Source organism: Leucoraja erinacea, chromosome 24 (genome assembly GCF_028641065.1).
Source record: "Leucoraja erinacea ecotype New England chromosome 24, Leri_hhj_1, whole genome shotgun sequence".
Lineage (NCBI taxonomy): Eukaryota > Metazoa > Chordata > Chondrichthyes > Rajiformes > Rajidae > Leucoraja > Leucoraja erinaceus.
The window spans coordinates 20407181-20430432 of NC_073400.1; the positions used below are offsets into that span (position 1 = coordinate 20407181).

Below are 23252 nucleotides of genomic sequence, written 5' to 3' on the forward strand. Positions count from 1 at the left end.
GTCTAAATAATATTCACAAATAATTCACAATAAAACATGATTTTAAAATCTCATTTACATTAATTTATAGGTCAAATGGAAGGAATTTAGTGTTCAATTACTGTAAATTAAAGTCAATTTAAATCAGCTTTCTAGTGGGTTCCTGTGAACGCGCTGGTTTAGAACGTTCACATTGCGGTGGATTTCTGCCTCAAATGCCCAGAACAATACTGCGGGATATAATGGGCCCAAAATGAGCTACTCGCAACATTAAACTTTGTATAAAGGGATCTTAAGAAGCCCTTTTTAATGTAAAAATAAACAGCCTACTTTCTGTTGTTTGCTGTATGAGACCCTGCCAGTTGCCGGTAGCCGGGGGTTTAGAGGTTAATTTTTAACCTACTATAACAATTATATAAAGCCTTTAAAACTAAAAATAGCTAAAGCGACAGAATCTTCCAGCGATTTTCCGTTAATAATTAACTAGGCTGAAAAACCTCGATTTGAACAGCCTAGTGCAAAATCGCGTTTTAAACCCGCCCCCCTCTAAACGGCGCCAAAATCGCGCACACGGGCTGGGACAGATTTTCAGCGACGCTTCAGGTAGGCTTTGCAACATACCTACTATGTGGTTTAAGTATGTGGTTAATGAACAGCGTGAATCGAAGGACCTGTCCATATCGTATCGATATGACAATGAAATGTTTACACGTTTGCTCAGAAATGCTTTTCATTTTTGTGCATATCAGTGTCCTCTCCAAGATCCTTAAATTTGACCAAGTTCACAGGCATTTTGTTTAAATTATTTAATCCAAATTTGATCTCCCCTTCCTTCAAAAATAAAATCCCTTTTACAGTAATTTGCAGTTCGTGTAATTAATCTTCCTTCGTATGTCTTGGGCATATGGGAGCACCCACACATCACGGAGAATATCCAAATTGTATCCACTCAAGATCAGGATTGAGCCAGTTTCTGGCACTGAGTCACTCGCTGTGCTTCTGGAGGTTGCCCATAGAGGGGAAATTCATCTAAAAATGATGCTTAACAATCTGAAGAAGGGTCTCGACCTGAAATTTCGCCTATTTCCTTCGCTCCATAGATGCTGCCTCACCCGCTGTGTTTCTCCAGCACTTTTGTCTACCTTAACAATCTGATGCTTTGTTTCTTGAGGCAGATGTTTCGGCACCCTTTTATTTGTCAAATATTTTTTACGAATGTGCAGTTGAATGTAAAGCAACAAGTTGCTTTCCATAGATAGACACAAAGTGTTTGAGTAACTCAGCGTGTCAGGCAGCATCTCTGGAGAAAAAGGGCATTTGGATCGGGACCCTTCAGACTGAAAGTGGGGAGAGGTGAAGACCTGGAGGTGAGAAAAGAACAGGACCAATTGGGGCCAGCCACAAATGACTGCTGGCTGGGTGGTGACCCTGGAATGACAATACTTGGCTCGGGAAGGTGTGAACTCAAAAAGGGTACAATGTGGAGAACTGAAGAACAGGTTAAATGACTAGGGGGGAGGAAGGGGACAAGAGGGGAGTGTAGAAGGAAGTTACTTCAATTGAGAGAATTCAACATTCATACTTCTTCTTCCTCGTGTCCGGCCATCTTCTATATCACGTCTTTCCGGTCGGTCAGTGACGGTTGACGGTCGATGGTTGCAGAATTGGCTACTTCAGTCAGTCACTGTGGTACAGATTCTGTCGTCAGCATTGCCCGGGATGCGCCACGTGGAGGATTCTGCTTTCATCCCTTTGCATCCCTTGCATACTACTGGGTTGTAAGCTACCCAAGCGAAATGAGCTGCTATTCCTCCAATTTGCATGTAGGGTCGCTCTGGCAATGGAGGAGGCCCAGGACTGAAAGGTTAGAATGGCAATGGGAAGGAGAGTTGAAATGGTTGGCAACAGAGAGATCCCATAGCCCTGGGTGGATCGAGCATAACTGTTCCGTGAAACTGTCGCCATGTCTTAGTTTAGTTTTGCCAATGTACTAGAACTAACATCGGGAATACTGGATGCAGTAAATGAGATTATAGGAGGTACATGTGAACCTCTGTCTCGGAGAAACATAGAAAACATAGAAAAATAGGTGCAGGAGTAGGCCATTCGGCCATTTGAGCCAGCACTGCCATTCAATAGATCATCTAAAATCAGTACCCTGTTCTGGCTTTATCCACATATCCCTTGATTCCCTTAGCCCTCAGAGGTAAATCTAACTCTCTCTTGAAAACATCCAGTGAATTGGCCTCCACTGCCTTCTGTGGCAGAGAATTCCACAGATTCACAACTCTAGGTGAAAAAGGTTTTCCTCATCGCAGTCCTAAATGGCCTACCCTTTATTCTTAAACTGTGACCTCTTGTTCTGGACTCTCTGGAACATTTTACCTGCATCTACCCTGTCCAATCCTTTAAGAATTTTATGTTGCCCTCTCATCCTTGCGAATACAAGCACACTCGACCCATTCTTTCATAGAAACATAGAAACATAGAAAATAGGTGCAGGAGTAGGCCCTTCGAGCTTGCACCGCCATTCAATATGATCATGGCTGATCATCCAACTCAGTATCCTGTACCTGCCTTCTCTCCATACCCCCTGATCCCTTCAGCCTCAAAGGGCCACATCTAACTCCCTCTTAGATATAGCCAATGAACTGGCCTCAACTACCTTCTGTGATAGAGAATTCCTGGGATTCACCACTCTCTGTGTGAAAAAAGTTTTCCTCATCTCAGTCCTAAAAGATTTCCCCCTTATCCTTAAACTGTGACCCCTTGTTCTGGACTTCCCCAACATCGGGAACAATCTTCCTGCATCTAGCCTGTCCAACCCCTTAAGAATTTTGTAAGTTTCTATAAGATCCCCCCTCAATCTTCTAAATTCTAGAGAGTACAAGTCAAGTCTATCCAGCCTTTCTTCATATGAAAGTCCTGACATTCCAGGAATCAGTCTGGTGAACCTTCTCTGTACTCCCTCTATGGCAAGAATGTCTTTCCTCAGATTAGGAGACCAAAACTGTACGCAATACTCCAGGTGTGGTCTCACCAAGACCCTGTACAACGGCAGTAGAACCTCCCTACTCCTATACTAAAATCCTTTTGCTATGAATGCTAACATACCATTCGCTTTCTTCACTGCCTGCTGCACCTGCATGCCTACTTTTAATGACTGGCGTACCATGACACCCAGGTCTCGTTGCATCTCCCCTTTTCCTAATCGGCCACCATTCAGATAATAGTCTACTTTCCTGTTTTTGCCACCAAAGTGGATAACCTCACATTTATCCACATTATACTGCATCTGCCATGGATTTGCCCACTCACCCAGCCTATCCAAGTCACCTTGCAGCCTCCTAGCATCCTCCTCACAGCTAGCACTGCCCCCCCAGCTTCGTGTCATCTGCAAACTTGGAGATGTTGCATTCAATTCCCTCGTCCAAATCATTAATATATATTGTAAATAGTTGGGGTTCCGGCACTGAGCCTTGCGGTACCCCACTAGTTATTGCCTGCCATTGTGAAAAGGACCCGTTTACTCCTACTCTTTGCTTCCTGCCTGCCAGCCAGTTCTCTATCCACATCAATACTGAACCCCCAATACCGTGTGCTTTAAGTTTGTATACTAATCTCTTATTTGGGACCTTGTCGAAAGCCTTCTGAAAGTCCAGATATAACACATCCACTGGTTCTCCCTTATCCACTCTACTAGTTACATCCTCGAAAAATTCTATAAGATTCGTCAAACATGATTTACCTTTCATAAATCCATGCTGACTTTCTCCAATGATTTCACCACTTTCTAAATGTGCTGCTATCCCATCTTTAATAACTGATTCTAGCTGTTTCCCCACTACCGATGTTAGAATAACTGGTCTGTAATTCCCCGTTTTCTCTCTCCCTCCCTTTTTAAAAAGTGGGGTTACATTAGCTACCCTCCAATCCTCAGGAACTACTCCAGAATCTAAAGAGTTTTGAAAAATTATCACTAATGCATCCACTATTTCTGGGGCTACTTCCTTAAATACTCTGGGATGCAGCCTATCTGGCCCTGGGGATTTATCGGCCTTTAATCCATTCAATTTACCTAACACCACTTCTCGGCTAACCTTGATTTAACTCAATTCCTCCATCTCATTTGACCCCCGGTCCCCTGCTATTTCCGGCAGATTATTTATGTCTTCCTTAGTGAAGACAGAACCAAAGCAGTTATTCAATTGGTCTGCCATGTCCTTGTTCCTCATGATCAATTCGCCTGTTTCTGACTGCAAGGGACCTACATTTGTTTTAACTAATCTTTTTCTCTTCACATATCTATAAAGACTTTTGCAGTCGGTTTTTATGTTCCCTGCCAGCTTTCTTTCATAATCTATTTTCCCTTTCCTAATTAAGCCTTTTGTCCTCCTCTGCTGGACTCTGAATTTCTCCCAGTCCTCTGGTTGGCTGCTTTTTCTGGCTAATTTGTATGCTTCATCTTTTGTTTTGATACTATCACTGATTTCCCTTGTTATCCACGGATGCACTACCTTCCCTGATTTATTTCATCGTATGTCAGTCCCTCCATCCCCTATATTAACCTGGTGAACCTACGTTGTACTCCCTCAATAGAAATAATGTCCTTCCGCAAATTAGGAGACCAAAATTGCACACAATGCTCCAGGTGTGGTCTCATCAGGGTCCTGTACAGCTTGCAGTAGGACCTCCTTGCTCCTCAACTCGCATCCTCTCGCAATGAAGGCCAACATGCCATTAGCTTTCTTCACTGCCTGCTTTACAAGCATGCTTACTTTCAGTGACTGATGTACAAGCACACCCGGGAGGCCTACCGGGAGGAGGTGGCTGATCTGGCACTCTGGTGTCAGGACGACAGCCTCCTCTTGAACATCAAAAAAACTAAGAAGCTGATCGTGTACTTTAGGAGGGCACATAATCCGAGGACGTACACACCATTGAGGATAAATGGGGATACTGTGGATAGGGTGAGCTGTTTTAAATATCTGGGAGTCCACATCTGACATCTGAGGATATGACATGGACATCACACGCCGCAGCACTCGTGAGTAAGGCAAGGCAGCGTCTTTACCACCTCAGGCAATTGAGGAAATTCAGAGTGTCTCCGAGGATCCTCTGGTTAGGGAATTGCTCTGCCCAGGACAAGAAGGCTCTGCAGAGAGCAGTGCGTTCGGCCGAACGCACTATGGGAACTTCACTCGCCCCCCTGCAGGAACTGTACATCAGGAGGTGCAACTCCAGTACCAATAAAATCATGGGGTCCCCTTCCACCCCTGCAACGGACTGTTCCACCTGCTACGGTCAGGCAAACACCTCCGCTGCCATGCTGTGAGAACGGAGAGGTTGAGAAGGAGTTTCTTCCCAGAGGCCATTAGGACTGTAAACTCCTATCTCACCAGGGACTAATCTTTATTGTACCACCCCGCTGCTTTTTTTAAAATTGCTGTTGTTTTTCCCTTTTTCCTTCCGCGCACAATATGTTCCATTCTGTTTGTAGTTTGTTTGGTAGTTTTTTGGTCTTTTTGCACAAAGTCCGCGAGCATTGCCACTTTTCATTTCACTGCACAACTCGTAAGTGTATGTGACGAATAAACTTGACGTGACTTAATACCCAGGTTTTGTTGCACCTTCTCTTTTCCTAATCTGATAACATTGAGATGATTATGTGCCTTCCTGTTCTTGCCACCAATCCTTACATTTCACACACTTATACACACACACCCGTACACATTGTACTGCATCTGCCATGAATCTGTCCACTCGCCCAACCTATCCACGTCACACTGCAGCCTCATAGCATCCTCCTCGCAACTCACACTGGCACCCAGCTTTGCCATCCACAAACTTGGAGATGCCACATTTAATTCCCTCATCTAAATTGTTAATATAAATTGTAAATAACTGGGGTCCCAGCGCCGAGCATTGCGGAACCCCACTAGTCTCGCCAGACAGCACTGTTGGGGTCCCTGGATGAAGTTGAGGGAGGAGGTATAAGGACAGGTGTTGCATCTCGTGTGGCTGCAGGGAGAAAGTATCTTGGGAGGTGATAGTTTGCGTGGAAAGGGATGTGAACCAAGGAGTTGCAGAGCAAACTATATCTGTGGAAGGTAGAAAGAGGTGGAGATGGGAAGTGGTGGAATCCTATAGGAAGTGACAGAAATGTCTGAGTTGGATGTGGAGGATTGGTGGGATGAAAGATGAGGACCAGGGGAACTGTCCTTGTTGCATCTGTGGGGACGGGAAGCAAGAGCAGAACTATGAGACACGGAGCACACGCATGTGTGTCCCATTTATGACAGAAGGGGGAAAACGAGATTCACACACTTATACACACACACCCGCACACACATGCGCACATAGACTCGTGCGCGCACACACACTCTTGCACGGATTCAAGCTCGCGCGCAGGCTCGTGCACACACGCTCTCAAGCGTGGAGACTCGGCACGCGCGCAGACTCGCCAACTCGCGTGCACACACAGACTCGCCCTCATTCCACCTCTCCACCAATTCCAATAGACACTCAAGCACACTCATGCACAGACTCTCCCACTCCCCGTCTCCATATATATGACAGTAAACATTCTTGAATCTACTCACACGGCTGAGCGCGGCCCCTCCACTGTGGGGCTACCAGAGTCAGTGGCACTTTCGCGATCAGCGCCAACTCAGCTGGAAATCATGCAATCAGCGCGACTTGTCCACTAAGTGGAAGTCACAAAATGAGCGGGACTTTTGGACTAAACAGTCGGAGCTAATAAAGCATTTATTCCTTCCAAACACAGTCGGACCAAATGAAGCATTTATTCCTTCCAAACACAGTCGGACCTAATAAAGAATTTATTCCTTCCAAACACAGTCGGACCTAATAAAGCATTGCAGTTCCAAGCACAGGCAGGGCAGCAGGCCAAACAACTCATGGCATTGTCATTAAGGGTTAACAAATCATTTATTGCAATTACATTGCAGACTCACGGTTCAGTTGATTCACAGCTTAGAATGACAGTCGTGGTCTCTCCCTCGCGATCTTGCAGAGTGACTGATGCACGCCAGGCATCCAGGGTTTTATTGTCCTGCCCCCCCCCCCCCCCCCCCCCCCCCCCCCCCCCCCCCCCCCCCCCCCCCCCCCCCCCCCCCCGAGTGGCGTTAACTTCATAGCGATGATTGACATGCGAGAGGACCAATCAGCTGATTGCAAGGTTATTTAAACACTGATAATTTTTAAACTTTTCATCGATGAGAAAAATCCTCGGGGCTGGTTCAGCGGAGGAGGACTGAGTAAGATGGCCAAAATCACAGCGATAAATGGTAGCGTTTTTTCTAAAATCAATATACAGCGCAGACAGGAAGTGGTCATGAGACTTTTAATTATATAGATAAGGATGGACAACGTCAATAGTAAGTAAGTGAAAGTAAGGCATGTAAATGAAGCCAAGATAAGGATTAGTTAATATCTTATTCGCTGAACAGCAGATTGCATGAAATAAATGTTACAGAATATTTATTCTATCTGAATAATTTATTTCAGTGAATTTTGATTGTGAGAGCTCCTCACACTGAACGGGTCAATTCCTTGTGTTTATTTTTCACTCTGATCCACAATATATTTGACATTATTTGCAGAAAGTGGAGGAGGAAGGGAATAAGGCCCACAGTTCCAAACTTCTTGTAACTCTTGTGATGGGGAAAGGCTCCGTACCGAGAAGGGTAATGTGGGAATCCATTCTGAAAACAGAATATAGATTGCCAAAATTGGAGAACATGTTGACAGATATACTGAATAAGGGTAAGAAAACATTACATGCTGAACTTGAATTCTTCCCATTTTACTATTTGCACATACGCAATTCATAAAATCTAAATGATTTAAACAGGTACTGACATTCAGGATTTCGTGAAATTCATCCGGGGTTGTACAGAGATTCCCAGCCACCTAAAAGGTAAGTTAGATTTTCATTTTGTAATTATTCCCTTTCCATAAGCACAATCAGTATTTGTGGCTTATACTGAAATCCACTCTAATGAATGATAGTGAGCCCCTTCTCATTGCCAGATGGAATCCTGTAAATGTACAATGCTTTTGGACCTGGAATTCCAGGATGTGGATATGGCAATATTTCCAGATCTATGTATGAAACCCCCCCTTGTATTGCAAATTTGGGAGCTGTTAGTGTAGTGTAGGTGGGTTATTGCAGTGTGGTTTGATGATGTTACACACTGCACAAGTGGTGCAGGAAATGAATATTTAAGGTGATGGATGGCATTCTAGTCAATTGGGTTCCTGTTTTGTACTGGAAGTGTGGAAGTTCACTCATCCAGGCAAGTAGAGGATTATCCAATGCACATTTCAAACCTATCTACTTATCTTTTCCACCATCTATGTGCTGTCAGGAGGTAAACTGTAATCTCTGACCTTCTCTTGTAGCAGCATTATGGGCCTGTCCCACTTAGGCGACTGCAGGAGACTGAGCAATAGCCACATGGTCGCCACATGTTCGCGGTTGGTTTCCAGGGAATCGCCTTCATGGTCGTGAGGAGTTGCAGCATTCTGGGAACTAGTTGCGGCCTCATTATGGTCGCCGCGAATGTTTCAACATGTCGAAAAATTAGTTGCGACCAGAATGAAACTACCATGGAGAGTAGCGAGAATTCTCGTGCCGTAGGTGGTTCGCCAGGAGGTCCTAGTGGGTTGCCAGGTGGTCGAAGGTTCTCCTAGGTTGTAGCCGGTGCTGACCGATGAATTTCATTGGTGAAAGAAAAATGTAAGCAGTAGTTTTCAGAACCAAGGATTCATTGTGGGGGTCATTGTGGCGTGTGCCCCTCCACCGGCGGGAGTGTGGGGGTCATTTTCCCACACAAGCCATAGGTGATTGGCACCAAGTTGTAAGCAGCCGAAGGTGCGCATCCCTCGTGACAGCCCCCTCTCTCCCACGGCCACCCTCCTCGGGGTGTGAGTCGGGTGGAGCGGAGGTGTGGGACAATGTTCATCCTTCCACAGTGATGTGATGGACGCGGGGGTCTGACAAGTCCCGCCCCCCCGGCAACGTCATGTCCGTTATTTGACTTTTCTGTTGAGGGGCATTAGGTTTGTTGGCTTGTAGGCGCCGCCACCTTTCGGGTAGATGGCGTTTCGGTAAAGCGGCCATTCGGTAAGTTTGCTTTTAGGCAATGCAGCCTTTCGGTTAGTTGGCTTTTAGGTGTCCCACCCTTTCGGTTAGTTTGCATTCGGCTTTGTTTCCATTCGGTTATTTGGCTTCTACTTCTTTGCTTCGGCTTCTCGTTCGTCGGCGCCACGTCGGCACACGCTATCAAGTATGCCATTCTTTCCCATTCAGAATTCGTCATGTCATAGTATATGGCAACAGACCCTGAGCCCAACTTGTCCATGCAGTCAAGATGCCGCATTTACACGTCTTTTACCTGGCTGTTTGACTATATTCCTTTAAACCAGGGGGATCCAAACTCACCATGAGGGCTACATTATATATTTGGCACTTTTTTGCGGGCCGAAGGAAAAGATAATGCCACACACGCACGCATGCACAGAAACGCACACGTGCATTCTCACATACTGAACCAGACGCACCCCGCAGCCTGCTCGCCGTGGGCCCCGCAGCTCGCTCGCCCACAGCCCGCTCCCCTCCTCCTCTCCCCACTTCTTCCCTCCCCCCTCCTCTCCTCTCCACCCTCCCCCCCACCCCAATATCACACAGAGTATTGTGTTTGTAAAACAAGCTGCCAAATAAAGTTAGAAGACACAAAATGCTGGAGTGACGAGCAGCAACTTTGGACTGAAAGAATGGGTGACGTTTCAGGTCGAGACCCTCCTTCTGAACACTTATGGGCAGGTACATGGATGGGAAAGATTTAGAGGGATATATGGCAAATGTGTGCAATTGGGCCAAGCTGAGATGGGTATCTTCGGCATGGATAAGTTGGGCCGAAGGGTCTGCTTCTGTGCTCTATTAGTCAGTGACTCTTAAATGAATCATAACTTGCATAGTTAAAATTAATATTGTGAATTACTTTGCTCCAATGAAGGTGTTCAACAGAAACACAAGGAGAAACTGTGCAAACAAACTGAAAAACTGAGAATGAACATGATTAGGGAAAATGACGGGGTGAAGGATTTTCAGCTGGATGATCGATATGCTGACCTTACAGTTATTTCAGGCAAACGAAAGCGGAAACATGTAGAACATGAACTGCTGTCGAGAGACCAAGAACATGAAGAGTGGCACGAAAATCAGACTGAAAGAATCCCAACAGATAAATTGTTCTGGAGTAGTTTTGCCCAGGGCAAGAGGTCAGTTGTTGTGAGTGGAGATCCAGGGATTGGAAAAACAACAATGGTGCAAAAGATTGTTCATGATTGGGCCACTGAGAAAATCTACCAAAATTTCCAATTTGTGTTCAGTTTTAAATTTCGTGAGTTGAATGATACTAATTGTAAAATCACCCTGAGGCAACTGATACTGGACCAGTATCCTTACTTTGGTAGCATCCTGCAAGAAATCTGGAAACATCCAGAACTATTATTGTTTATATTTGATGGTTTGGATGAATACAAAGACGGAATTGATTTTGCAGATAATCGAAGAAATACAGAGCCTAAGCACAAGTGTGATGATCCCGAGACATGGTGTGAAGTGTCTGACATTGTTTATGCTTTAATACAACGCAAGTTGCTCCCAGGATGTTCAGTGCTGCTGACTAGTCGCCCCACCACCTTGTATTTATTGGAAAGGGCTGAGATCGATCTCTGGGCTGAAATCCGGGGATTTGCTCATGCAGAACGTAAACAATATTTCAACAGGTTTTTTGAAAGACAGGCAGTGGCAGCAGCTGTTTTCAAACACGTGCAAGAGAATAAAATCCTATACTCTATGAGCTTCAACCCTTCTTACTGCTGGATTCTTGGTCAAACTCTAGGCCCCTTCTTCATAAACAGTGTAAAACTGCAGCAAATTCCCCAAACCATCACTGAATTGTATTCCTATCATATTTATAACATCCTGGAAAACCACAGTAATATTCAAAAGCCTCGTGATATATTGCTGAAAATTGGTGAACTGGCCTTTGCCGGAGTTTCTAAGAGGAAAATTATGTTTCGAAATGAAGACTTGACCAGGCACCAGCTGCAACCTTCCCAGTTCTTATCTGGGTTTCTGATGGAACTTTTCGATAGAGATGATTCTGTTCAGAATATAGTCTATGAATTCACGCATCTCACTGTGCAAGAGTTTATAGCTGCACTTGCTCAATTCCTAAATGCAGGCCCTGGTGACATCGGGGAGCTTTTCGAGGAAGCCCGTAAGGTTGAAGATGGGCGATATGATTTATTTCTCAGATTCCTTGTTGGTCTTTCTTCAAAAAGACATCAGCCACTGGAAAAGTATTTGGGACCATTTCCTATTGAAGTAACCTACCAAGTGAATGATTGGATACAAATGGAAGTTCAAAAACGGATTGCAAAGACTGAGAGCAAAGCCAGTAAAGCTAGTCTCCTGAACATGTTCCACTACCTGTTTGAGTGTCAGTATAAACCACTGGTTGAGTCGACAGTGGGATCGGTGAAAACACTTAAATTTAATGGATTGCAAATGAACCCAATTGACTGTGCTGTTCTGTCTAATGTTATTGGGCTCTGTGACACCATGAATGACATTGACCTGCAGAATTGCTCCATTCAGTGTGATGGGCTGCGGTGGCTGGAATCTGGACTGCACAAATGCAGAGTGTTGAGGTAATTGTTGATTTGTCCCCGACTGCAACTTTGGGAGGTAGGGGGTTGGGAGCTGCAGGTGGAATAAATGATCAAACATGGCGTGAAACCAGAGTTCTGTTTAGTGGTTCACAAAGAATTTGTGCTTAATGTAGATCCCTGTGAGGCGATATTACTCGGTTATCATATCATCCATTGATTTAATTGTAATAAATGTGTTCTTCTTGCATGTATGAACAAAGTCCCCTTTCACTGTATCTACACCCAGGCCAGGGTACGAGATGCAGTGGGCATCGTGATGCCGCATTCTAGTCTGTTCCAAGGAATGGGAACAGCCACTGGACTGTCAAGGTGAAGGGGTGTGAAGTATTAATGCCAAACATCCAGTAACTGAGGATGTTACTACTTTCGAATCACAGCTTTGCAAAGTCATTCAACCCTTGGAATAACTTGCTGCTAATGTGTTATCCGAGTTTACTTTTCCAATCCATTCATCATTTATTAATTCAGCTGATATGACATTGGCTCCTCATCAACAATTGATGCCAGGCCAGCATTCTCCTGGTGTGCAGTGTTTTATTCTTGTCTGAAGTGGTCAGTCTTTGGGTAAAGCATTGCAGCTAACTTGTAAATTTGGTAAAGTGGCCCGTGCTTGGGTTGAAAGTGCCAAAACAACTCACCAAATACTGTCCAATCAGTTCAATAGAAATGAGGTAAAAGACTACATACATGCACACACCAGCAGTTTGTGGCATTGAAAACTTGTGATGAGTCTGAATGGAGTTTTATAGGATACTGAAACTGAAGTTAGCCCTTAAAATATACTTCTTCTTCCTCTTGCTGCGTATGGCGTGCACAGACTAAAGTTGTAAGACAAATTGTTCTGTTTGAACTTCTGTTTGTGCACGCTAGGTTGATTGCATTTGTTGAAACCGGGTGGACCACATGAATATTGCAATCTCCCACCCCAAGAAGAAGAAGAAGATATACATGGTGTAAAGTCCAGGATATAATCATGCTTTCATTGAATTTGTGGAAAGTCGCCCATCTCTTCCAGTTTTACAAAACAAATGAATACGTTTCCTCAGACATGAATAATCATTGAGCGTCAGGAGAATAAATCCAATTGTCTGAAACTAAAGATAGACACATAAAGCTGGAGTAACCCAGCGGGACAGGCAGCATCACTGGAGAGAAGGAATGAGTGACGTTTCGGGTCGAGACCCTTCTTCAGACTGGTTAAGGGCAAGAGAAATGAGAGATATAGACAGCGATGATCCCGGAATATTACTGATGATCCTGGAATATTCAGGAAGTAAGACTAACATAAAATCTGGCGCATCTGGTGTGTTTGCTGTAATCTATAATATTCAGTGATGGACATTGTAACAAAAAACATATCACTGTATCTTGGTACATGTGATGATAAACCTAAACATAATCTAGGACTTGATTCAATTTATTTCTCAATGTCTCTGCTTAGATTATGGAATAACAAACTGGGTGATTCGGGAGTGGAACTGCTGTCTGTTGCTCTGAGGGAACCTACATGTAAAATAGAAGAACTGCAGTAAGTAACAGATTGAGAATAACTGTGGGGATATAATTAGTAAAAACATTATCATTAATACCTATTAAACATTAATACAGTATACCTCAGTGATTTGACTGAATCTTTTGTTCTTTTTATCTTGTTCTTTGATCCCTCAGACTGGGTGCGAACAATCTCACAGCTTCTTGTACTGCGGATCTTGCTTCTGCTCTGAGTGAAAATCAATCGTTATTGGAATTGGACTTGACTGAGAACAAACTGGGTGATTCTGGAATTAAAAATCTGTGTGTGGTTTTGAGGAATCCGGCCTGCAAAATAAAGAAGCTGAGGTGTGTTCCAGATTGTGCAAAATGTTCTTTATTTTACTGGCATTTGAGACTACATATGGTGTACTCTGTAATTTCTTTATCCATTTTTCTCCTTCCTGATTCTCAGGATGAAAGCTAATGGTCTTACAGCTGCTTGTATCGAGGATCTTTCCTCTGCTCTCAGCATAAACCAGTCACTGACAACTCTGTCTCTGGGAAGTAATCCGTTAGGTGATGCAGGAGTGCAACAACTGCCCAAGGGGCTGTGTAGAATGGAGGAATTGGAGTGAGTATCACAGACGTTCTCTTCATAATGGTTCGCTGTTCACTACTGGACATCAGTTAGTAATATAGATCCATTGTTCAGTGTAATCATGACATTGCATAATTTGCACTGTCTCTTTTCCCATTATTTCTTCTTGCACTCTCAATCTTGTTTTCTGCTTCTTCCTTCCCTCCCAACTCCTGATGGATAGGTTGGATGATACCAGTCTCTCAGCTTGTTGCACTGAGGATCTTGCTTCCGCTGTTAGTACGTACCAGTCGCTCAGAGCACTGAACCTGAGTAAAAATGACCTGGGGGATTCAGGAATTAAAATAGTATCTGCAGCTCTGAGGACATCTAACCAACAACTGGAAGAACTGCGGTATGTACCAGTCTATGTAAAACGGGTTTGATAATAATTGGAGTGGTAATGCTAAACATTATCAGTAGTATGGGTAAGTATTGCTGCTCATAATAATTTCATGTTAGTTATCCCTAATTCCTTCAATGAACTCCATGGGTTTAAAATGCAATTATTCCTCTTTGTCATTTATATCTTTGAATTCCAGACTTTGGGAAGTTGGGCTCACAGCTTCTTGTGCCGGAGATGTCGCCTCTGTGATCAGTATAAGCAGCTCGCTGATGGTTCTGGACCTGGGTGGTAATAAACTGGGAGATCGGGGCATGAAAATATTATGTGAGGCAATGGAGACGAACCAGTACCCTCAATTAAAAAAGCTGCGGTAAGTGCAAGAGTCATAACAAATGGCTTACAATAACGATCTAACCATAAGCATGATTAATAATGGTGTAGATTAACACTGGAGAATGCATCATTTCTTAGGATTTCTTTTTTTTCATCCACAGATTCTGGAAGAATGAACTCACTGATTCATGTGTGAGTGATCTTTACTCTGCTCTCCGTGCAGTCCGGTCAGTGTGGATGCTCAACCTGACATCTAACAACTTTACAGACCAATCTGTTCAGACATTCCACAAACTCGTACAAGACTGCAGCAATTTGAGGAAGCTTGAGTGAGTATTCTAGTATCTCTTTAATGTCACAAAACATATTTACACTTCATTTTTTAAGGATGACTTTTTTCTGTAAATATTGCCATTACCACTATTCTCTCTGTAATGGGCTTTGATACAATCGGTTACATTGTATTCTTAAATTTGTTTCAGGCTGGATGACAATAAATTCAGTTCCGAGGAGAAGAAGAATCTGCTGTCACTGCGAGGATACAAAAAGGGAATGGAGGTGATTGTGTGAATGATTTAATTTCCACACATCAGATTCTTTTGATCAAGATTTGGATTGCTCTTTGTCCTGTAGATTTTGAGGATGGTGTACGGGATCACTTGGGCATGATACATCCTTTTTTTCTGAAACCTATTGCAGCCATTTATTTAAAGCACAAAATGCAAATTTTCAAGCAAATCTCAATGATGAACATGAATTGCATCGTGTGAAAAAAATGTCTCTTTAACTGCATGCCTGATAGGTATGCACAAAAACGAAGACATAAATGTTCGATGAGATATTGAAAACTGCACAGCAGAATTAACAAGAACATAGATTGAATCTGGGTAAATGTTTCTGGTTGTGTTAGTTGTGATTTTGTAATTGAATTGTTTTTAGGTACTGGCGGACCTGTCATGTTTATTTTCTAGTTCTGAAGCATGGTTTTGACTTTGGAATTGGCATTTCAGAAGCTTCAAGCGAGGAGGCAGAGGAGCAGCGGGCCTTTTAAGAGGACTGTTTGGTTAGCTGAGAGGTACAGCAGCTAATGTGGTGAAGGTATAGCAAAATGGCCTTGTTAGGGGAAATTCTAGGTTGACGCCAGCTGCTGTGTTGAAGCATGGTGTAACCAAAACATGGTTGTAAGCAGGGCAGAGCTAGCAGCACAATATTCCAGGGTATTGATGCTACAGGTGTGATGGAGATGCAGGCAAAAGAGAAGGTTTTGTTGCCTTTTTGATCAGGGAGGATATGACTATAATTCTCAGAGGATGTTCTTGAGATCCTCCAGTGATATGAGTAGAACAGGCACAGGAGCGGTATGATTACACTGGTGTCAATATTTCAGTCCTCTCAATAATCAGCACAAATTGGAGGAGCAGATATGTATTGAGATTGCAGATAGCTGTAAAAGTAATAGGATACTATTTGTAGATTTCAACTTCACATTGCCTGAATTGTCCATAATGTAAATGGCTTGGATGGGGAAAAATTTGTTAAATGTGTCCAAGAAAGCTTCCTGAATCATTATATAGAGAGCAGGCAGCACTGTACCGCCCCTGAGGGAACATGGTGGGGCAAGTGACTGAAGTGTCAATCAGGGGCACTTTGGGATCAGTGACCATACTTCTATTAGTTTTAAAGTAGTTACGGAGAAGAATAGGATTGGCCCACTAATGAAGATCCAAAATTGGAGTAAGAATGATTTTGGAGATATTGGGCCAAAACCTGAAGTCGATTGGGAGAGTATGTCTTTCGGTAAGGGGGTGGCTAGCAAATTAGAGGCTTTTATAGGTGAGAAAGGAAAAGTACAGCGACACAATATTCCTGTTGGGGTGAAGGGCTGTTAGAGGAAGTTGCAAAGGCCGTCGGTTATGACATTTTAAAGACATTCTGATGGATGTAAGAATAGTGAGAGTTTAGAGGCCTGTTGACCAAATGCACATAAATGGGTCTAGTCTAATGTGCTTATTTGGCCAGAATGGACAACATGGCTGTGGGGGCCTGTTTCTGTTCTGTCCGGCTCTGACTGTGTTCCACTATAATGATCAGGCAAGAACTGCAAGCATATGCAAACTAGCTGTAAAAATGTCTGCTTTCAATTGCTGCACTGTTTATCAGACTAATAGTCTTCACTGAGCAACACTAAAGTTTTACATCATCAATGTGTGTTTCAATAAATTGGAGCATTGAAATATGCTCTTCTGCCAAAGTAGTACATGCTGACCAAGATATCTACCCAAACTTGTCCCATTTGCCTATTTGGTTCTAACCCTTTATTATCTAAATATATTTAACATGTAAATTGCATCTGCTTCTTCAGCTTCCTCTTGCAGCTTCTTCCATAGAAACAAAGAAAAGTAGAAAATAGGTGCGTGAGTAGGCCATTTGGCCCTTTGAGCCAATATGATCATGGCTGATCATCCAAAATCAGTACCCTGTTCTGGCTTTATCCCCACATCCCTTGATTCCCTTAGCCCTCCGAGCTAAATCTAACTCTCTCTTGAAAACATCAGTGAATTGGCCTCCACTGCCTTTTGTGGCAGAGAATTCCACAGATTCACAACTAGGTGAAAAAGTTTTTCCTCATCTCAGTCCAAAATGGCCTACCCCATATTCTTAAATTGTGACCCCTGGTTCTGGCCTCCCCCTTATTCTTAAATTGTGACCCCTGGTTCTGGCCTCCCCCATCATCCAGAACATTTTACCTGCATCTAACCTGTCCAATCTTTTAAGAATTTTATGTTTCTATAAGATAGCCTCTCATCCTTCTAAATTCCAGTGGATACCAGCCCAGTCGATCCATTCTTTCATCATACGTCAGTCCCGCCAGTGATTCTTCCAGATGGCCACTAACCTCATAGTGTGGAAAAGGTTACCCTTCAGGCCTCTTCACATGTTTCCTCTTGCCTTGCATCTATGACCTCTAGCTTTAGAATTATGCCTTGGGAGAAAGCCAGTCACAATTTACCTTATCAATGTTCTTCGTTATTTTGTATACTTCTAATGTCATCCATCAAATTCCCATGGTCCAGGAAAAAAAGTCCAAACCCATCTAGCCTCTACTTTGAAGCTAACCACTCTGGTCCCAGTAACATCCTTATGAATCATTTTAGCATTTCAGCTTAATGACATCCTTCCAAGATGTAGATGACGATAGTAGGCACACACTCTGGTTCCACCAATAACTTGTACATGAAATCCCAACACTTCTACTCGGTATCCAGATAGTTGAATGCAAGTGTGTCAAACACCACCTTCAATTTGTTGATCTGGGTTTCAATTTTCATGGAATTATGTGGCTGTATGCCGTGGTCCTGCAGTTGTACAGCACACTCGGTCTCTGCCATATACCGTGTGTGCCCTGCCATGCTTTGCTTTGCCAATGTAATATCTCGCATTGATCTGCATTGAACTCCATTTGTTATATCTTGGCCTGGTGATCCATTTGATCTAGAACCCATTGTTATCTTGGGTAACTTTCTTCACTGAATGTTAAACCATTAACCTTTGCCTGAAAACTTCTTAATGTCAATCCCAATCTCGTCCAAATCATTAACATGAATAAAGAACAGTGAAACCAGCACTAATCCTTGAGGCATAATATTTATCAAGTCTTCAACAGGTATAATAGCCCATCACTGCCGTACTCTGACCACTTCCACCAAGCCAGTTGTCATGTAGTGCCTAGCCCACCTTGGATCCCATGCAATCTAACATTCCAGATCACGTTCATTGGTTGTAAATCGTGCCATATCCAATTCACTTTAAGGGAAATGTAAAAACAGGGAACTGCAGATGCAGATTAATAAGCATGCAAAGTACTGGAGTACTTCAGCAGGTCAGGCATCTCCTCTGAAGAACATGGATAGGTGACATTTCGGGTGGAGACCCTTCAAACTACTTAATGGTGTTATAACTGTTGAAGTTGTATTTTAAATGGTGAACAATGGATGAAGTAGAAAAGTTGCAGTACAACATGTAATTTCCTATCATTATCCAGAACAATGCATTTTCTGCTTTTTAGTGTAATTTTGTAATAGTTGTAAAACATTAGTGTTTTTAATTAGTTCCAATAAATATATTTTGTACAGAATTAAGTTGTCATGGTTTTTTTTAGGTTAGCTACTCATAACAGAAATGATTACTACAAAAATTCATACAAACATAATTGTTTAACATGGATGGTTAAATATGTCATGCAACATGAGATTAATTTGACCAGGTTAATGTCACCAGGAGAATTCCCAGGATGGCAGGACTGATGAATGATGAAAGAATGGGTCGGCTGGGCTTGAATTAGCTGGAATTTAGAAGGATGAGAATGGATCTTATAGAAACATAAACATTCTTAGAGGATTGGACAGGGTGGATGCAGAAAAAATGTCCTGATGTTGGAGTCCAGAACCAGGGGTCACAGTTTAAGATTAGGGCCATTTAGGGGTAGGCCATTTAGAGTGAAACGATTCTGAGAACACATTGTTTGATTCCGAGTGCCCGTAATAATATTGCTTTTATACAATGGAGAAATTGAAATCATATGTATTTTTAACCAGTCCCTTCGCTACTGTACACAAGGCGCTTGACACAAAAGTGGTCAACGAGGTTCAAACACGCTAGCAGACAAAGCTTTTCACGAAAATAAAACAAAGGTAATATTTTAGGAGGAAAGGAAGAGCGATGAAAGGCTGCAGCGGTACATTCACTGCTTTGATTATGGTAGTAGATTGGAAAGATAGATTTGACTTAGATAGTAGAATATCGGGCGAGCAAGAGGTAATGTGATGTCATTCTGCCTGAGAACATGTAGCATAACACAATATATAATTTATGATGCTTTTATAAGTGATATACTAAGATTTTATATGTACTTTATGGTATATTTTAATATACAATGCATTTTTATGTAATGTTGCCCCTTGTCTGGACCTTGAGTCCTAAATAAAATGTATTATTATTATTAATATTAAGGTACAACATTCTCTTTCCCTCATTTTTACTCTGTGTTGTGTGCATAGACATTTACTTTCTTTAGTTTTAAGTGGAAAACACAAATATTAAGATGAACATTACGCGTCTCCTTCAAAGTAAATAAAAAGGGAAATAAAACACTCCGAAATTGATATGCGTTCGCGTTATGTTTCTCTTCAGTTCCTGGATTATTCAGAAATGATCAGCGCATTACGGAATGGCCAGTTCAACTTGGATGAAATTCAAATTCAGGGACGGCCATCTGTTTTAGATTGTTTTTTGCTTTCTAATTAATTGAACAATTCTAGTAAAAGGATATTTCACAACAAGTTCCAACTGTTCTCTAAACGTTACCCGCTTAATACCATATATAAATGTATTTGTGAATACACAAACTCTGGAGCATGTACGCTACTTGTGCAAAGATATATTCAGATTAGGTGTATTTTTTTGGATTTGTGCCAGCAATATTGTAATATTTTTATTCATCCACAACAAAATGAAACTGCCGAAAGGGTGAAGAGTAAAACCATTGATTTCTTTCTGTTCTCCATCTCCGGGTCACTGCGTGAATCCCCATTGTTCTGTTCCCCAAGTCGCTTACGGACCTGACTTGCCAATGAAATGTGTCTGACCGTCAGTGCGTTAAGCAAAAGAATAACAACAAAGGGCAGCAACGGGGTATAAAAGCTTTTCTTTGTATCACAAAACCATGGTACATTATCAATCGCCTCTGCAGGTACGAATATAAAATAAAATGGTATGTTTTTTTTATACAAAGCACGATGCCAGTTGTTGCTAAGACTGCGGCTGAATTTTTCTCACTGCAATACTTTGTTTTCAACTTCTGACAAAAAATGGCCACAAATCGGTCAATGGTGAATGTTACGGTGAACCACCCAGAACAGTCTCTGGTTGCACAAAGGAGAACAAATATAATATTGCAAACAAACCGAGGTCAAACTAGAGATATATGTCTAGTTACGCTTGCTCTGGACAAAGTAGAAGTGACCTAAGCATGTGCACCGAAAGCCGTATATGAGGTTCCATGAAGTGCATATGAACCGCTGTCTCATCGGGAAGACCTTGGATGTTGGTGAGGGAGGAGGCACAGTGCAAACGAGACATTTCCTGTGGTTGCAGAGGAAGGTACCTGGGGAGCTAGCGGTTTGGTAGGGGAAGGTGAATAAACTAAGACCTAAGTAGGTAATGACCTCTGCAGAAGGCAGAAAGGAGTGGGAGGTTGTGTTGCAACAATTTATTCTCTTGCTTCCCATAGTGTTTTCGATCAAGCTTGGGAGATGTATCTACATCCTTACGGGTTAGGCCACTCATCACCTTAGCGATTCTAATGCGGGATATCCTCCTGTAATTTCAGCACGTCCTCTCGTCCTCGTGTATTTTTTTTGCTGCGGGAATATGATAGGTGAACTTTCCATTGAGCAAATTCATTGAGCTGTTCTCATATGGCTGCACTAATGGATGACCACTTTCTTAAATTCATGTAACAGAAGCAGAATTAGGCCAAATAACCCTCATTCTTCAGCCCTCTCCTTATCCATTGATACCCTTTACCAGTCAAGAAACTGTCAATCTCCGCTTTAAAAATAATCAATAAAGGCCTTCACAGCCACCCGTGGCAATGGATTCCATAGTTACACCACCCTGTGACTAAACAGATCCTTCTAATCTCCTATCTGCAGGTATGTCTTTTTATTCTGAGTTGGGCCCTATAATTCTCAATCTGGTGGGTAAATCCTCTCCACATCCATTATATACGGGCATCATTCTCGTTAACCTGCTCTGGACTTTGTCCAACGCAAAGACTTTCATATATGGGGCTCAGAAGCTCAAAATAATACAAATGCGGTCTGACCAGAGCCTTATAAAGCCTCTGCATCATATCCAAGTATATGTATTTTAATCGTCTCGAAATAAATGCTAACTTTACATCTGCCTTCCTTACTACCGAGTCAACTTGCTAACTTTCTCTTTAGGAATACTGCATCTGCATTCCCAAGTCGCTTTCCTCCTCCGACTTCTGAATCCACTTTGGATTTCAAGGTTCCTCTTATTTCTCCAGTTACCAACTCTTCCTTAATGTAGTGCCAACATCTAAGTGGATTATCCTTAATTTTGTCCGCCAACGCAACCTAGTGTCTCCTTTTGCCACAGTGAATACAATTTCGACTGGCCAATATACATCCAAAGTAAATTGTTAGATTTACATTCATATACCTGCAAGTCAGGCATTACAATCCTTGCGCTATCTATAACTTCAGTTGTATATGTGCAAATGAGAGCACGACATACACTTAAATTAGGTGGTACACCTCGCAATGCAAGACAAACGTATTCCCTCCACAAACAATTCACCGTTGTCTTTATGAGCAAATTGCGTATTGTACGAAGGAACATTGTATATTGAAGATCTCACCGAAACATGTGATGAAATAAGAACTAAAAGTTTAAAAACCTAACGACATTAGCAGTCACGTGATCCAATGAATCCAGGTGACATTTTTTATTTTGGCAGGGTTTTTGCATTTATATCGTTTTGTAATAACTTCTATTGCCGCATATCAAAGATTTAACGCATTCTATTTTGATATTTTTAGTTCATATTATAGACGATGAAATGATGTCGATCACCCTACCATCGACAATCTATGAATGACAACTGGGAAATTATTTTTTGAATATTTGGATATATGAAACACGTCATTCATTTCAGTGTCCCGACATCCCCCCCCCCCCTCCCCCTACATATTCCCGAGGCTCTTTCGAAGAAACGTAGTTTACATATCCTTTTCATTGAGTTTTAATAAAGCAATTATATGAACATTCTCTGCAGTTTTTACCGAATTTGGTATTTTCTCGGTTAGCTGTTTATTCTTTGGTGCCGTTGGATATCGTTGTGTACACAGTACTTTTAATTAATTTGATATTGAACGGCACGTCTTTTGTGTCGTGAACTAAATTGGAAACATCTATAGCCATGGTCACGGCATGGTAATCCATGGGTTGGTTGCAATCATTATGAATCTATTCGGCTTCCACGATCATTGAACTCGATGTGAATAACATAACAACTTGGCCCACAAAGAGGTTAATTTTATTTTGGGTACGAAAATAAGTCGTCCCCATCATACCAGGGTCTGCTCTAACAATGTCATGTTTATTATACGAACTGATCGTCCGCAAGTCTTGCATCAAACAGCAAGGTATCAATGAATCAGTAAAATTATTTACTTTCTAAAATCTTGCCAGATTCTGAAAGCTCAACTGAATACTGGTTCATATCACCCAGCAGTTGCTATTTATATGTTTCACTATTTCAAATGATGCGACCTTGAATGTTTTGCAGCGCAGTGGAATGTGTCCAATTTTACCAGGGCAGGTCAATCCACAATCTATGAATTATATTTCTGCTGCCCTGATAAACAAATACCCGGTTAAACCGGTTTTAGCAATTATATAGTTTGTTTCCGAAACAACTGTTACACGATTTAGGAATGTCGCTAGATAAAATGTAACAGACATGTATTTTGCTCTTGTATCCTGTGTATAAAATAATCTGTTCAAATATAGACAAAAGAATGGAGATCTCGTAAGAAACTATCGTTGATTTCTTTGTCAGCTTTGATGGAATTACATGGTCATAATCAAGATAAAACGAAACCGAACTGATAGAAACCCCTCCTC

The 23252-nt window shown here is 42.2% G+C and overlaps 1 protein-coding gene across 2 annotated transcripts in view; it reads left to right on the top strand.

Moving 5' to 3' along the window:
* Positions 1–18672, top strand: part of LOC129708753 (NACHT, LRR and PYD domains-containing protein 3-like) — a 30347-nt gene extending 11675 nt beyond the window's left edge. For both annotated transcript variants that reach the window (XM_055654715.1, XM_055654716.1), the window contains exons 5-14: positions 7605–7767; positions 7856–7921; positions 10023–11727; positions 13190–13276; positions 13417–13587; positions 13694–13852; positions 14043–14213; positions 14401–14574; positions 14699–14866; positions 15020–18672. In XM_055654715.1, coding sequence (XP_055510690.1) covers positions 7605–7767; positions 7856–7921; positions 10023–11727; positions 13190–13276; positions 13417–13587; positions 13694–13852; positions 14043–14213; positions 14401–14574; positions 14699–14866; positions 15020–15107 — 2952 coding nt within the window. In that variant the 3' untranslated portion in view covers positions 15108–18672. The remainder of the gene's footprint in view (positions 1–7604; positions 7768–7855; positions 7922–10022; positions 11728–13189; positions 13277–13416; positions 13588–13693; positions 13853–14042; positions 14214–14400; positions 14575–14698; positions 14867–15019) is intronic.
* Positions 18673–23252: the final 4580 nt, after the last annotated feature.